Below are 17,110 nucleotides of genomic sequence, written 5' to 3'. Positions count from 1 at the left end.
GCTTAAATACCACTTTTTCCTAGCTAACAGTTGTGAAGAGTCGTCGCTGGACTCAAATGTTAAATCTGCTTTCCTCCAACATATGCTGTCAGATGTGCTGAGTTTCTCTAGTAATTTCTGTTTTTGTTAGAGGAAACCTCTGTTTATAAGGACCACAATCTTTTGATATTCTTGAAAAACATTTGGGACAAGAGGTTACAATTATTTCAGTGGAGTTCAAGTCTCCAACGATACAATTTGAAAATCACTCTTGCACTTTGAATATGAATTTATTTCATTTGTGTTATTGAGAGCAGCAATGGAGAACAGAGTGATGTGGACTTGGACTTGTGGAGTATCGTTGCTCTAACTTGCACATTTAATGCCAATATGTCGCTATTGTTAATGTGACATACGAATGATTTTATTACCATTTTTAACTAATAATGAAAATGCCTTGAAGATATATTTTCATTCTTTTTTGTTGGGTGGGTGTATGATACAGTACCACCTGGTCATGTTGATATTTCTGGTTGATGTAAACTTTGACATAATAGCTTGTCACCATTGCAGATCTAAGATGGTAGTGGACCACAGAGTAAATGTGGCACAAGCAACACAAGATTATATATTATGTGCTGTATGATAATAAGTTGTCTTATCAAATGTTTTCCACTAGTCAATAATTGTTGCCATTCACTTCAGTAAAGGCAAGATTTGCTTCAATTAAGGTTTTCATTCCTACCTTTGGTGAAAGAAATGTTACCAAATAAAGCACAGAGCAGACTGATTAATGTTTTCACTATGATGTTGATGTACACCATTGATTATGCCATTTTCAAAAATACAAAAATGAAAATCCAACCACTCAGCATATTATGTATGACATTGAATTCAAATAGAATGTTTGTGTTCTTTCTTCATTGAGTTCTTTTAATAGATTGCATTTGGTTTCAAGCTTTTAAAAAGTTTTCTTTTTTTGTCATGATCCGCCAAGATTTTAATCTACACTTTGTAAGGTGGATATATAAAGTGAAAATACACTAAATTTTTTGAATACCTAAACCCACTCCAATTTGTTTAGCACCTCTCCTATTGTTTGCCGTGACAGAACAAAACAAGTACGTCCCAATCTAAGTGATGCAGGATGACTAAGTAATACAGGCCACTTGCATTGTGAATGCTAGTTTTAATAGGGTTAGTGTCCTCTTCCCTGTGATGTTGACTTCACCCACGCTCTTCTGAGCTAAGTTTATTCTTCTACAGTTTTACCAAAGCAAACACACTTATATTGGCATTTTTGCCAAATCAAAACGTATGTACATGAATTTGGGGTGGAAGAAAACAGCAACATTGTGCTTTTTAAATTCATTTTTGTTTGCAACATTAAATACCGAAGATGTTAAAACATGCTGAGTGTTTCAGAAAGAAACTGGGGCAGGAACAAAGAGGATTTGTTGACTTAGTAAGTCTTCCTTCCATCCTGATATTAGGATAGGAAGGTTCAAATTGCAAAGGTAAAGAGAAAAAGAGATTGAAATTTTATTGTGTGATCGAGGATGGCAGAATGTCGACTGGTATGGGGTTGAAATGTGGCAATACTGTAGAAGGTGTGTAATTTATTTATGAACTGGTATCAATTAATTGAAGTTGGATTTTGAACTTGTGGCATGTAGGTTTTGGTCTATGTGTACGAAGGGGTACAATAAGCAACTTGCCAGCATTTCAGGAGACATCTCAATACTCTCTTATGATCCTCAAGGTCACAGATACAGACAGGGAGGCAGTGACACAGGAGATATGTTAATGGCATAGTTACTGAGAACCTCAGGCTAGGTTCCTGGGGATACAGGTGAGACTTCTCCCATAAGAAATAGGCTCTTGAGCCTTCTCCGCCATTCAATAGGATCATGGATCATCTGGCATTCCTCACAACCACTTCCCTGCATTGTTCCTGTAATCTTTGACTCCCCTACTGATCAAGAATCTCTCTCAGTCTTAAACATACACAAAGACTCCGTCCCCACAGCTCTCTGTGGCAAGGAGTTTCAAAGACTGTCAACCCTCAAAATAAATTTCCCACCTCCATCTTAAATTAGTGCCCCTTTAATGTGAAGTTGTGTCCTCTGGTTCTAGACTCTGACATGAGGAGAAGCAACCTCTCAGCTGAAGCAACATCTTGTCAAGCTCCTTAAGAATTGTAGATGTTTCAATGAGATCATCGCTCATTCTTCTAAATTCCAGTGAGTAGAGTTCCAATCTGCTTAACTCTTGCTTACAAGACAATCCCTACATTCTGAAGACCTTCCCTGAAACAAGGGGACCACAACTGCTCACAGACAGACTTTGAACAGTTCTAGTAACTCAAAACTAGGCATCTCTGCAATACTGTGCAACATCAGCAACAGTAGAATCACACTCCAGTATAATCGGCATATTCAAAACCTGACATACCCCCCATCCTGCCATTACCATCAAGCCAAGGGATAAACCCTAGTTTAATGAAAGGTGTAGGAGGGCATGCCAGGAGCAACACCAACCATTTCTAAAAATGATGTATCAACTTGGTGAGGTTAGAAGACCACCTGCATGCCAACAGCACAAGGAGCAAATGACAGAGTTAAGCAATTCCCTAACTGACAAATCAGATCTGAGCTCTTCAGGCCTGCCACATCCATATAGTGGATAATTACTTCACTGGATGAGGAGGCTCAACAAGTAGTCCCATTCTCAATGATTTGAAGATCAGTGCATAAATTAGGATTAAAGCATTCATAAGCCAAGTGAATGATCCATTTCGGCCATGTCCGGAAGTAAACAGCATCACAGAAGCCAGACTTCAACCAATTCAATGGACTCCATGTGATATCAAGAAACAATTGGAGGTAGTGCTTCCTGCAAAGGCTATAGGCCCTGAAAACATACCTGCAATAGAACTGAAGACTTGTACTCCAGAACTTGCCACACCCCGGTCAAGCCATCCTTGTTCAGCTACAGAGCAGGTATCTACCTGACAATGTGGAAAACAGCACTTACATCTTGTAAACAAGAACTAGGCCAACTCCAACATGGCCAGTTACCACATCATCAGCTACTTTCGGTAAACGAAGAAATAATCAACAATGCTTTCAAGCAGCATTTGTTCAGCGATAGCCTGCTCACTGACACCAGTGGAGTCAATGGGAATCAGGGGGAAAACTCTGCTGGTTGAAGTCATATCTGGCACAAAGGAAGATGATTCTTTGTTGGAGGTCAGTCGTCTCTAGAAGGAGTTAGATATTTTTAATTAACCTGATCAGAAATGTTATTTCACATCTATGGAGGAGGTGGGACTTCAATCCAGGTCTTCTGGTCCAGAAATAGAGACATGATGACTGTGCCACAGCTCCTAAAGTTAGTGTCCTGAGCCCAACCATCTTCAGAAAGCTCATCAAATGACTTTCAATCCATCTTAAGTTCAGAAGTAGGCACGTTTGCCAATGATTGCACACACGTAGCACCATCCATGACTCCTCAGATATAGAAGCAGTCCATGTTCAAATGCAGCAAGACCCGGACAATATCCATTTCAGAAGGCAGCCGAGAGTCAACCACATTGCTATTCTTCTGGAGTTACATGCAGATCAGTACAGGAATATCAGCACCTTTCCTCACTTAAAGGATACGAGTGATCTAGAGGAGTTTCTTGATCATCAATAAATTTAAATCAAATTCAAATACCACCATCTCACCTAGGTCTCTGGATTCCTACTCCAATGTCAATATCATTTGGCCATCAAGCTGACTTAAAAAATCTCTTATACAGTCATACTGAACTATATACATCCTAACATTTTCCTTTAATAATGGTTAAGTACATTACTCAATCTTACCTCTTTAATTTGGTTTGGTTCAAAGCAGGCAGGCAGCAGGGACTCCAAAATGTGCAAGGCTAGCAGCTTGGTACGTAAATTGCGCACGAGTGGAAGACCTGGGGGAAATTGTTATTGAAGTTGTTATTACCAGGTTGTAAATTCATGAAGCAAATCAAAACTAGTGAGAATAAAAGTTCTGCTCCCAGAGCACAAAGATTTAGGTTGTGTACTGAGCTAAATAAAAGAAGCAAGCAAACAATTCACTATCACAGGATAAGAAAGCATTTAAAAATGCCAAAGGCTTTAAATAACAATTTTGCAGTTTTTTTATTTATTGATATTACTAATCCTGTTACAATTCACTACAATTCATTAAACTACAAAAACTTACAACTGTAAACATACATAAGTATACTGACCAAATCGATAGCCATACTGACCTATCAGTTGCCTATTTTACAATTATATGTGAACCATTCTTGAATTTACAAACTTTAATAATTTGGACCAGTAGTTCATGTGACACACAATACTAGCTGACTTTCTGGAACTAGTTACACAGTTATTACTTATTAACTTGACTCAATGACGAAAGCACATGTAAAGATGAGGCGTGAAGGTTCAATAGGGGCAATTGAGAGTTATAAGGTAGCCCGGAAGGACCTGAAGAGAGAGCTAAGAGCAGCAAGGAGGGGACATGAAAGGTGCTTAGTTGGTAGGATTAGGGAAAACCCTAAGGCTTTCTATAGGTATGTTAGGAATAAAAGAATGACTAGGGAAGGAATAGGTCCAATCAAGGATAGTAATGGGAAGTTGCGTGTGGAGGCTGAAGAGATTGGGGAGGCGCTGAATGAATACTTTTCGTCAGTATTCACTCAGGAACAGGACATTGTTGTCGATATGAATACTGAGGCACGAATAAGTAGAATGGATGGCTTTGAGATATGTAGAGAAGAGGTGTTGGAAATTCTGGCAAGGGTGAAAATAGATAAGTCCCCTGGGCCTGATGGCATTTATCCCAGGATTCTCTGGGAAGCAAGGGAGGAGATTGCAGAGCCATTGGCCTTGATTTTTGTGTCCTCTTTGTCGACAGGAGTAGTGCCAGAGGACTGGAGGCTAGCAAACGTGGTTCCCTTGTTCAAGAAGGGGAGTAGGGATAATCCTAGTAACTATAGGCCAGTGAGTCTCACTTCTGTTGTGGGCAAAGTCTTAGAGAGAATTGTAAGGGATAGGATTTATGCACATCTGGATAAGAATGATGTGATCAAGGATAGTCAGCATGGTTTTGTGAAGGGCAGGTCGTGCCTCACAAACCTTATTGAATTCTTTGAGAAGGTGACTAAGGAGGTAGATGAGGGGAAAGCGGTAGATGTGGTATATATGGATTTTAGTAAGGCGTTTGATAAGGTCCCCCATGGTAGGCTACTGCAGAAAATACAGAGATATGGCATTGAGGGTGAGTTGGAGGTTTGGATTAGGAATTGGCTCTCTGGAAGAAGACAGAGGGTAGTAGTTGATGGCAAAGGTTCATCTTGGAGTGCCGTCACTAGCGGTGTTCCGCAAGGATCTGTTTTGGGACCATTGCTGTTTGTCATTTTTATAAATGACCTGGAGGAAGGGTTAGAAGGTTGGGTGAGCAAGTTTGCGGATGATACGAAAGTCGGAGGAGTTGTAGACAGTGAGGAAGGATATGGCAGGTTACAGCGGGATATAGAGAAGCTGCAGAGCTGGGCAGAAAGGTGGCAAATGGAGTTCAATGTAGCTAAGTGTGAAGTGATTCACTTTGGTAAGAGTAATAAAAAGATGGATTACTGTGCTAATGGTAGACTACTTGGTAGTGTGGAAGAGCAGAGGGATCTTGGTGTCCATGTACACAGATCTCTGAAAGTTGCCACCCAGGTAAATAGTGCAGTGAAGAAGGCATATGGCGTACTGGCTTTTATTGGTAGAGGAATTGAGTTCCGGAGTCCTGAGGTCATGCTGCAGTTGTATAAGACTCTGGTGCGGCCGCATCTGGAATATTGTGTGCAGTTTTGGTCGCCATACTATAGGAAGGATGTGGAGGCACTGGAACGGGTGCAGAGGAAGTTTACCAGGATGTTGCCTGGTATGGTAGGAAAATCCTATGAGGAAAGGCTGAGGCACTTGGGGTTGTTTTCATTGGAGAAAAGAAGGTTTAGGGGTGATTTGATAGAGGTGTACAAGATGATTAGGGGGTTAGATAGGGTTGACAGTGAGAACCTTTTTCCACGTATGGAGTCAGCTATTACAAGGGGGCATAGCTTTAAATTAAGGGGGGGTAGATATAGGACTGATGTTAGGGGTAGGTTCTTCACTCAGCGAGTCGTAAGTTCATGGAATGCCCTGCCAGTAGCAGTAGTGGACTCTCCCTCTTTATGGGTATTTAAGCGGGCATTGGATAGGTATATGGAGGATAGTGGGTTAGTGTAGGTTAGGTGGGCTTTGATCGGCGCAACATCGAGGGCTGAAGGGCCTGTACTGCGCTGTATTCTTCTATGTTCTATGTTCTATGTTCTATTAATGATAAATGATATTAAAATTTTGATGAAAATTGTTGCACTAAAATGTTCCTACAATAATTCACTCAAACTTTTCAATTTTACTTACATATGGTCATTGTTAGCTTAGATGTGTACTTCACTGTCTTACCTGTTTCATGCATCTGTGTAGCTATCAATAAGAGTGGATCAATCCATTTCACAGAAACAATGTTGTTCTGTACATTTCTGAAGGAGATAACACGACGCAAAAAAACAAGAAAGTCTCCCAACTGGGTTTCTACAATTCGTCTGCTTTTGCCATGATCTGTTTATAAAAGAGAAAAATAAACACATAAAACATCAACATAATTCTTAACAGATAAATGGAGACACAGAGGTATTATTCACTTTGAGAGTCCTTTAGGTTCTGCAATCCAGATTCAAACACAGCCTGATAAAGATGAAAGCCTACCTTCTGATTGCACTAAGAATCCAACAGAAAATAAATGAGCCTTGATTCCATTTCTAACGGGCAAGGAAACAACCCAACACTGCTCTTAATTCAAAACTTAGAAAAGACCACAGGATGCATTGTGTGAAATTTGTTTTTAAAATGATGCTGTAAGATGGAGCCACATATGGAAGTATAAAATTAAATGTTCTACTTTCTTCACCTTTATGACCACTAAAATCACAAAAAGAGTTCAACACATCAGGTCTTTCCTGCTTGTCATGTTTACTAGAGAGGTTATGTAGGATTATATAGGTTATGAAAGGCCCAGGAACAGGTCATTTGCCAAAACAGTCCATGCTTATCTTTGTGCTCCACTTCAGTCACTGCTTCCTCTTCATTCCTCATCTAAATCTATCATTGTAATCCTCTAGTCTTTGCTTCCTTGTATTCATGTCTAGCATCCTCTTAAACACAGCTATACTATTTACTTTATCCACTCCCTGCAATATAGAGTTCGACATTCCTGTTACTCTAAGTCCCTTTCAGATTTGTATTGACTACAGCTAGTTACTGTTTTACCTCTCTCACAAAATCAGCTCTCTGCGTCCATTCTATCAAAATGTGGATAGACGTTCGGTGATTCCCTCAACTTTTCTTTTTCAAGAGATACACCCTACCAGTCAATTCTTTGCTATAGAGACATGCATTTTTGGTCACAGTCTAGACCCAGATGTAAAAGCCAGTTTAAAAAAAAATGAACTTCCTGGTTATGATAAACTGCCATTTTGAAGTATACAAGTTGAATCAGACCAGTATAGCTCACTGACTAGCTTATTGTTATTTTCCTGACTGTAACCTTTTTTTGTATTCTTCAGTGCATTTTTTTGGTAAAATGGTGACCATAACCACATGCAGTACTTAGTGTGTTCTAAAGTTCAATGAAGGGTAAGCATAATTTCCTTACTTTTCAGTTTTCTCTCTCGAAATAAAAAAAATTGTTTGCGGTCTTAACTGTAATACAACCTTTAGTATTTGATTATTTAGATTCCAGTGATTCTTTTTTCATCTGTCCCTCCTAATATCTCTCATTCCATACAAGTGCCTTTCCTATTCTTCCTCCCAAACACATACTATTCCAAGAATCCGTGCTGAACTTCATTCATCAATACTTAACCCATCATACAAGTTCATTAATGTCTTGTAATGTGTGCATTCCTCCTCAGTATTGACTATTTCCTCATGCTCATCAAATCTGGCGCTATTTATCAAGTTTCAAACAGGTGAAGTCATCATAGCTCTACTGGAATAGTCCAATAGGGCTCTCTCATTACAGAGACACAACTGGTGGTGGTTCAACCTGAGGGTCCTCACACCTCAGGTGAGTGGAGAGATCATGATAACCTCAGCAATAGAACACTAAAAATGATACAGCACATCTTGTCCATGCCGACCCAAGGACACTAGATGCTCTTTCTAATCCCATCTTCCTGAACATAGCCCATTGCCCTACAGCTTACAGCACTCAAGGTGCAGATCCAGGTACTTTTTGGAAGAGTTTCGGGTCTCTGCCTCCACCACCAATTCAAGCAGCGAAATCCATACACCCACCACTTCTGCGTAAAAGTTTTCCTCACGTCCCCTCTAATCCTTCAGCCATTTAGCATGAATGCATGATCCCAGTTGTAACCTTTCTGCCAAGTGATACATGTTCTTGTCTGTTCTCTTTCTATCCCTCACAATTTTGTAGACCACAATTATGTTACTCCTCAGCCTTCTCTGTTCGAAGGGAAACAACCCCAACCTCTCCTTGTAGGTATGATTCTCCAGCCCTGGCAATATTTTAGAATCTGTTTTATACTGTCTCCAGAGAATGTGATGACCAGAACTGTACACAATACACTGGTGGCCTTACCAGTTCATCATGATGGATGCCAATGAAGGACAGCATTACATGCTTTCTTTACAACCTCATTCACCTGTACTGCTTCCATTCAGGACCTGTGCAGTTGCACACAAAGATCTCTCATTTCATCAAACCCTCTTTTTATGTTCCCATTTATTGTGTATTCCCTTTTGCTGTTTGATCTTCCTCAATGTATTACCTCACACTTACCAGAGTTGAATACCATCTGCCATTTCCTGCCCACTCAATCTGTATCATTTTGAAGCTTACAGCCAATTTTTGTGTTGCATGCAAATTTCACCAATTGTGTTTGCCACATTCAAGAGCAAATCATTAATGTAGAAAACAAACAGCAGGGGTCCAAACACCAAACCCTACAGAACACCACCTGAAACAGTGTTGCATACACAAAGGCAATCATTGATCATTACCCTTTGTTTCCTGTTTCTAAGCCAACTTTGAACCAATTCGACATATAACTTGGTATCCCACGGGCTTTTACTTTTTGATCAGTCTGCCATTTGCCTCTTTGTCAAATGCCCTATTAAAACAGTGCAGTGGATATTGTCTGCATCAATCCTTATCGATCCTAATTGTCAATTCCTCAAGCTATTCAACCAAATTTCTGCCTCATAAAGCCATGCTGACTATCTCTGACTAGTCCATATCTTTCTAAGTGACAGTTCATCCAATCTCATAGGATTGATTCTAACTTCAGTGGTGGGCAAATTGTAAGATTAATTAGCCTATAACAGTTTATCATTTCCTTGATACCCTTTTTAAACATCTGAACCACATTCTCAGCATTCCAGCACCTCACCTGTGTCTGGTGAAGTTTGAAAAATAACCTGCTAAAATCTGCTATTTCCTCCCTGATAACTTTCAAAATCCTAGGGAACAAGTCTTGGCAACTTGTTCAATTTCAAGGATTGTGACTCCTCTTATACTTGCTCTCTCGTCATGAATTTTTTGTCCTATATTTCACACTGCTCCTCTTGGATTACTACATCTTTATCATCCCTTTCTTTGATGAAAAGAGGTGAAAAAATTCTTGACATTCTCTGCATCTTCACACAAGTTCCTTACTTCATCTCTGATAGGTCCCACTTCTTCCTTAACTATCCTTTTGCTCTTCATATTCTGGTAAAACATCTTTGAGTTTTCCTTTATCTCACTCATCAATATTTTTTCATGCCCTCTCTTTGGTTTGATTTCTTTTTTTAAAAAAACTGGATCCCAGTGCATTCTATATTGTCTAGGATATCTGCAATGTTGAGTTTTTGTGACTATAAGCTTTCTTTTTCTAATCATTCCCTGTATTTTTCTAGGCAACCAGGGGCATTAAGATTTGGCAGGACCATTCTTATGTCTGGAGGGCTCATGTCTGCTTTTAGGGGCTCCTATTGATTTTCCACTGATTTATCATTTAGCAGTCCACCTCAGTCAAATCACTTTGCAGTTTTGTAAAAATTTGCCTTCCCCTAGTTTAAAACTTTTATTCCAGATTCAGCTCTGTCCTTTTCTGCAATAACACTAACTCTAACTGAATTGTGGTCACTATGCCCTGATATGGCCACCTACTGTCACTTCACCCACTTGTCCATTTTCATTTCCTAAAACTCAATTCAAAATGATATCTCCTCTTGTTGGACTCATCACATATTGTTTAAATTAATTCCTGGACACAGTACCCAAACTTTTCACCCTCAATACTCCTTATATTTGTTTGAAATCTGGTTGAGATTGGGATAGTTAAAAGTCTCGTATTATGAAATTTGTCTACATTTATGTTGTTCTGTCTCCCTCTCCCTATTTGGGGGTTTCAGGTATTCTCCTAGTGATGTGACTGCCCTTTTTTAATTCCTAAATTCAACCCATAAAGCCTCATTTATTAACCTGTTTAGTATATCACCCCTTCTCCCAACTGTAATTGATTCTATAAATTAGTACTGCTATCCACTGCCTTTTTTTGCCACCAACTCTATTCTGCCTGAAAACTCGATATCCAGGGATATCAACCTTAAGAGTGTGGTGCAAGAAAAGCACAGGTCAGGCAGCATCCAAGGACTGGGAGAATCGACGTTTTGCGCATAAGTTTTTTTTATCAGGAGTGGTGAGAATCTGCCAATTTTGCCCATCCTTTAGCCATGTGTTGATCTTTGCCCTTGTTCAGCTGCCTTGTTTGTAATACTCATTGCATTGAAATGTAAACAATTCAATCCCATCAATTTCTTTTGCTGGACACTTTTTAATTCTACTTCTTTATCTTTCCAAATCACTGACTACATCATTAACTAATGTTCTACATCCTGTGTTCTGATCTGAATTGTACCGGTCTAAGATTAAACGTTGGTTCCCATCCCCCTGCCATTCTAATTTAAAACAATAATGGAACCTGCTGCTGTGGGAACTGAATGCACTCTTTGGCATCATTCTGCATTACAAAACAGCCAGCCAGCCAACTGAGCTAACCAACCTCGTTTAGAAAAAGTGTTTTGATTCCAAAGTACAAACTGGTGAATGTGGTGCTAACACTCTTCCTTGCAGAACATCATTGTCTACTCTGTTACTTTGAATTTGACCCATTTTCTTCGACTGCTTCCAGTCTTCCATTTCTCAATGTAATACTGGAAGCAATTTAACTTCATTCAGTTTTCATTTTAAATATTGTTATTCCAAGTCAAAAGATGACCATCAGATCATTATTAATTGTCGGAAAAACCACTTTGGTTTTCCCTTTAGGAAAGGAAATCTGCCATCCTAACCTAGTCTGGCCTGCATGTGACTCCAAAGCATCAGCAATGTGTTTGACTCTCAGCTATCCTCTCAAATGGCCTAACAAGCTACTCATTCCTTCCAAATAACGAAAACTCCTGAAAAAAGGAATAAAACCAATGAAGCACCTGGCATCAACCTAGGCCAGGTTGATCAACCAAAAATGAGGACAACAAACAAAACATGTCAATCCTAAAAAAGCTACCCAGTTAACACCTGCAGGCAAGAAACAAGATTGGGAGAACCATTTCAAAAGCACTGCGCTTTTCCAGCAACACATTTTTCAGCTCTGATCTCCAGCATCTGCAGTCCTCACTTTCTCCCAGAATCATCTCAAAGAAGAGTCAAGCAACAGCCTGACATAGTTATACCCATGGAATAATATGTTACATACCATCATACCAGACAACATCACCACCTTCCCTGGGCATGTCCTGCATGTGACAAAGAGGACAGCAAAGCTGGCACAGTAAAATACAGTCTGGTGGGAATTGCCCTGGCATTCTGTTCTGGAAAAGGGATTTTCAATGTCCATCAAGTTTGACTCAGCTCTGACTGGGTCTGTGACAGGTGTAATCAACATGACGTAAATACATTTGTGAGCTCATCCTGATCCATCTGTCTACCAGAAACATGTATCCATCACAGTGTTAGTAACAGTGTCCATGCACAGTCATGGAGTCACCTATACAGCACGGAAACAGACCCTTTGGTCCAACTCATCCATGCCAACCAGATATCCTAAATTAATCTAGCTCCATTTGCCAGCATTTGGCCCATATTCCTCTAAATCCTTCCCCTATTCATATACCCATCCAGATGCCTTTTAAATGTTGTAATTGTATGAGCCTCCACCACTTCCTCTCGCAGCTCATTCCATACATGTACCACCCTCTGCATGAAAACGTTACCCCTGAGGTGCCTTTTAAACGTTTCCCCTTTGCCCCTAAACCTATGCTCTCTAGTTTTGGACACCCCCATCCCAGGGAAAAGACCTTGTCTATTTACACTATCCATGCCCCGCATGATTTTATAAACCTATATAAGGTCACCTTCAGGGAAAATAGCCCCAGCCTATTCAGCCTCTCCCTATAGCTCAAAACCCGGCAACATCCTTGCAAATCTTTTTTGAATCCTTTTATATTTGACAACATCCTTCCTGTAGCAGGGAGACCAGAACTGCACACAGTATTTCAATAGTGGCCTAAGTAATGTTCTGTGCATCCGCAACATGACCTCCAAACTCCCATACTCAATGCACTGACCAATAATGGTAAGCATACCAAACACCTTCTTCACTATCCTACCTACCTGTGGCTCCACTTTCAAGGAACTATGAACCTGGTTCCTTGTCTTCAAGGCCTCTTTGTTCAGCAGCACTCCCCAGGACCTTACCACTGACGGTATAAGTCCTGCTCTAATTTGCCTTTCCAAAATGCAGCACCTCACATTTATCTCAATAAAACTCCATCTGCGACTCCTTGGCCCATTGGCCCACCTGATCAAGATCCCATTCTATTCAGACGTCCTCGTGGAAGCAAAGTCGTGTCTTCACACTGAGCATCCCTCCCATCATACTGTGAGACACTACAATTGCACTAAATAGAATAGACTTCAAACAGATCTAACAACTCAATACTGGGCATCCATGATGTATTGTGGGCCATTAGCAGAAGCAAAATTGTATGCAATCACATTCTGCAACATGGAAAATCCCCATTCTACTATTACCATTGAGTGAAGGGACTAACTCTGGTTCAAAGAAGAGCGTAGGAGGGCAGAAGCAGCACCAGGAGTTCCTAGAAATGAGGGAAGCTACAACACAACCTGCGCACCAGACAACAAAAGCAGCAAGCACTCGACAAGGCTAAGTGATTCCACAAGCAACAGATCAGATGTCAGCTGCTTCAGTGATCTCCTTTCCTTAGATCAGAAGTGAAGATGTTCATTGATGGTTGCACAAATGCAGCAAGACCCGGGCAAAGTTCAGGTTTGTGCTGTTAGAAGGTAAACAATATCTGCTCGACCTAAATGCCAGGGGGTTATCAGTTCTGACATGGGTTGGCCCTTGATTTTCAATGGCATTACCATTATTTAATTTTCATTATCAACTGACCAGAAACTAAAATGGACTAGCCATACAAATAGTGCTAGGCAAAAGTGAAGACTGCAGATGCTGGAAATCAGAGTCTAGATTAGAGTGGTGCTGGAAAAGCACAGCAGGTCAGGCAGCGTCCAAGGAGCAGGAAAATCAATGTTTTGGGCAAAAGGCCTTCATCAGGAAGGTATATTAGTGGTGGAAGAAGTGAATTTTTGTAGATATAGTGCCAATTAAGCAGGCTGCTTCATCATTCCTGATAAAGGGCTTTTGCATGAGACATCGATTTTCCTGCTCCTCGGATGTTGCTTGTCCTGCTGTGCTTTTTCAGCACCACTCTAATCTAGATATAAACAGTGCTGCCAGAAGGTCAGTTCAGGGTTGAGAATCTGGCGACTAATAACTTCCTGATTCCCCAAATTATGTCCGTCCCCAAGGCACAATTCAAGAGTGTGATGGAATACTCCCCATATGCAGCTCCAACAACATTCAAGAAGCTTGACACCAAAGCAGCCTGCTTAATTGGCACCACATGTGCAAAAATTCACTTCTTCCACCACTGATGTACATTAGCAGCAACATGGACAATCTTCAAAATGCAAGCAGAAATTAGCGAGGCTCCCTAAGATCGCATGTCCTAAATGCAAGACCACTACCACCAGAAGGGCAGCAGATACACAAGAACACAAATCATCTGCAAGGTCCCCTTCAAGTCGCTCACCATCTGGCTTGGAAATATGTCACTTTTTCTTTTCTGTCAGTATTCCAAATCCTGGAACCATTTCCCTAACAGCATTTAACTTGCACCATTTGGACCGCGGTAGTTGAGGAAAGCAGTTTCCACACACCTTCTGAAAGGCAATTAGGAATGAGCAATAAATGCTGGTCCAGCCAGCGAAGCCCACATCCCATACAGATCATTCTATATAACGTGCTTTTCGTTAACGCAAATTAACTCTAATGCCATTGAAGAATTGGGGACATTGTTTCTAAAGCACAGATTTTTAAAGTGTGCATCGGCTGTAATACACTTACATCGCCAACACTTAGGCACAGCTCCTAAAGCATGATTTTTCTACATGTGGAGTTGCATAAGAACGCAACCATTGCTTTACAGAAGAGCTACCTGCACATGAAGAATAAAAAAATGTTTTTATGAAGCATATACAGATCACTATTTTGATTAATAAATATGGACAAAACCTTTTGTAACACTTGCAAAACTGACACAATAGCTCTTAACCACTTCCGCTGTGGTGATTGGAACTAGGTCAGTCAGTTGGATATCTCAGAATATTAGTTCCCTAATTGGAGTTGTTAACCTGGTCCAATCAGGGAGTCCTAGCTGACATATAACAGGAATGTCATGGATTCTGCTCACTCAAGAAGCTGGTTCTGAGCTAGGTGGGTCAGTGCATATACCATGCACGCTTACAACAGGTGACTTGGGGACAGGATTTCGTGGAGTTATTTCACAAGTCTTTGGAGTTGACCAAGATTTCAAAACTTCACTCATATTACTTTCTCATGCACAATTTCCTATAATTATTTAGTTTGCATTTACTTTGACATTTTTGAACAGACTCACACAGCATAAAATTTGAATTTATTCAGATAAGATTACATACTCTGGGTGTGGATCTAATTTCATTTTGTGAATTCCAATATCCCATAGATTCAGCATGTTTGTTAAACTTTGAATGATTATGAAAGTAGTCATTTAACCTATTTCCACTGTATCGGTACACAAGTTTTTTTTGTTGTGGACCATGCACCTCGTTCTTTGATCAGAAATTAGTGGTTTAAGCCTCAGTCAACAGCTGCAACACATGAGCATCAATATTGTGAACAATAAATGAAAAAGAAAGACCATGCATAGAAAAAAACCAAAACAAGCAAAGCAAAGCTAAGAATTGCAGATGCTGAAAATCTGAAACAGAAACAGAAATTGCTGGAGAAACTCAGCAGGTCTTTCAGCAACTGTGGAGAAAAAGCAGTTAACGTTTCGTGTCCAGTGACCCTTCCTTGAAACCAGGGTTACTAGTATCAAAAGGTTAACTCTGTTTTCTCTCCACAGATACTGGTAAGTCTGCTTAGTTCCTTGAGCAGTTTGTTTTGTTTTAAAACTAAGCAACCTGTTTATTCGTATATTATTGACCATCACACATTAAAACTGTATGAAATTAGTATGTCAATGAAAGGTATAATATTTGCACAGTAGCTATGTTTGCTTATGTATGATTTTCACCACATGACTTAGTTGAAAGTGGAAGAAACTGATCTAAATAAAGCCTCCAGCTCTATATATTGGGCTCCATTCCTTCAGTGTATTTTTCTTTCAGAATCTCACATGCAGAGATCCAAGTAAAACAACCTGAACAGGGAGGTGATTCTTTAAGTGTCAGCATTGGCCCAAAAGAGATAGTGCCCTCTATGATTCTATGGTAGATTACACTGCCATAGAACACTGAGAAATATATTTAACTAGTACAGATTCTTTTCTGGATAAAAGCCACTCTGCTTTTCCCTTGATCTGTTTGCCAAAGCACCTTGAAGTGAACATCAAATATCATACTTAATTACATAGTTCTTCTTTTATTAAAAGCTGGAATAATCAACTCTACTTGTTTAATCAGACACAGTCTGAGCCAACTTCAGATCTTAAAGAGTTAAATGGTGATGCAATCATCCTTTTTAGCTTTGTGGAAGACAAGGTGGTTCATTTGTTGAAATTGTTGAAATAGTACTAGGTGCATAGGGTTCATGAGTTCTTGGACACCTGCAAGAACTTTCTTGCTGGGTTGGGGGCGAAAGGAATTTTAGGAAAGTGAGCTAAAACTTCTCCATTTTTCCAGCCATACTACATGTGGACTTAAGAGCTGTCTCATTTTGCATCTCCTCTTCCCAATTCATCAATTTTACCCAGGAGGTAAGATCAGAGTGCATATCCGATAATGCAGCACTCTATCAACACTTAGCTGTAGTCAGTGCCTAACACATCACTGAGTCCAAGATTGAAGCTTGAATCCATGAAGTTCTGAATAAAAATTCTCAATGACACCATCAGCACATGAAAAGACAAAATATATGTTAATGATGTATTTGGAGAGCAGTCATCTAAATAAACTTTTCTGTTTACAATGGGAAGAAAAACTTGCTGAGGCACAATCCATAAAAAAGTTGTATTTAGAAAATTTGGGAATGAACAAGATTGCTTTACTGCAAATTTCTTTGAAAGGGAAATATTCTTAGATGTTTTATCAATGTGGTCATAACACAATATGCATCTTTAAACAAATTATAACTACTAAGTCAAAAGATATACAGAATAAAACATTATCTTATAACAGAGTTTAATTAAACAGGTGCTTTATTTCATTTTAAAATTCAAGTAAGGAAATTATAAACAGCTTGAAGATTCCTTTGATGCTGATATGCCATATTTCACCTGATGTAGCATAATGGTAGTCTGCCACTCTGATACTACAAATAAACTCGCACCTTTAAATCAGTGTGCGGCATTCATGGTGTTACTAGGACAGAACT

General features: G+C 39.8%; 1 protein-coding gene across 4 annotated transcripts in view; it reads right to left on the bottom strand.

Moving 5' to 3' along the window:
* Positions 1-17,110, bottom strand: part of LOC140478739 (probable E3 ubiquitin-protein ligase HERC1) — a 342,968-nt gene that overhangs the window by 169,964 nt on the left and 155,894 nt on the right. For all 4 annotated transcript variants that reach the window (XM_072572083.1, XM_072572056.1, XM_072572075.1 and 1 more), the window contains exons 31-32: positions 6,504-6,659; positions 3,852-3,949 (exon numbers count right to left, since the gene is read on the bottom strand). In XM_072572083.1, the coding sequence (XP_072428184.1) occupies positions 3,852-3,949; positions 6,504-6,659 (254 nt within the window). The remainder of the gene's footprint in view (positions 1-3,851; positions 3,950-6,503; positions 6,660-17,110) is intronic.

Source organism: Chiloscyllium punctatum, chromosome 1 (assembly GCF_047496795.1).
Source record: "Chiloscyllium punctatum isolate Juve2018m chromosome 1, sChiPun1.3, whole genome shotgun sequence".
NCBI lineage: Eukaryota > Metazoa > Chordata > Chondrichthyes > Orectolobiformes > Hemiscylliidae > Chiloscyllium > Chiloscyllium punctatum.
This window is presented reverse-complemented; position numbering and strand designations above follow the sequence as displayed.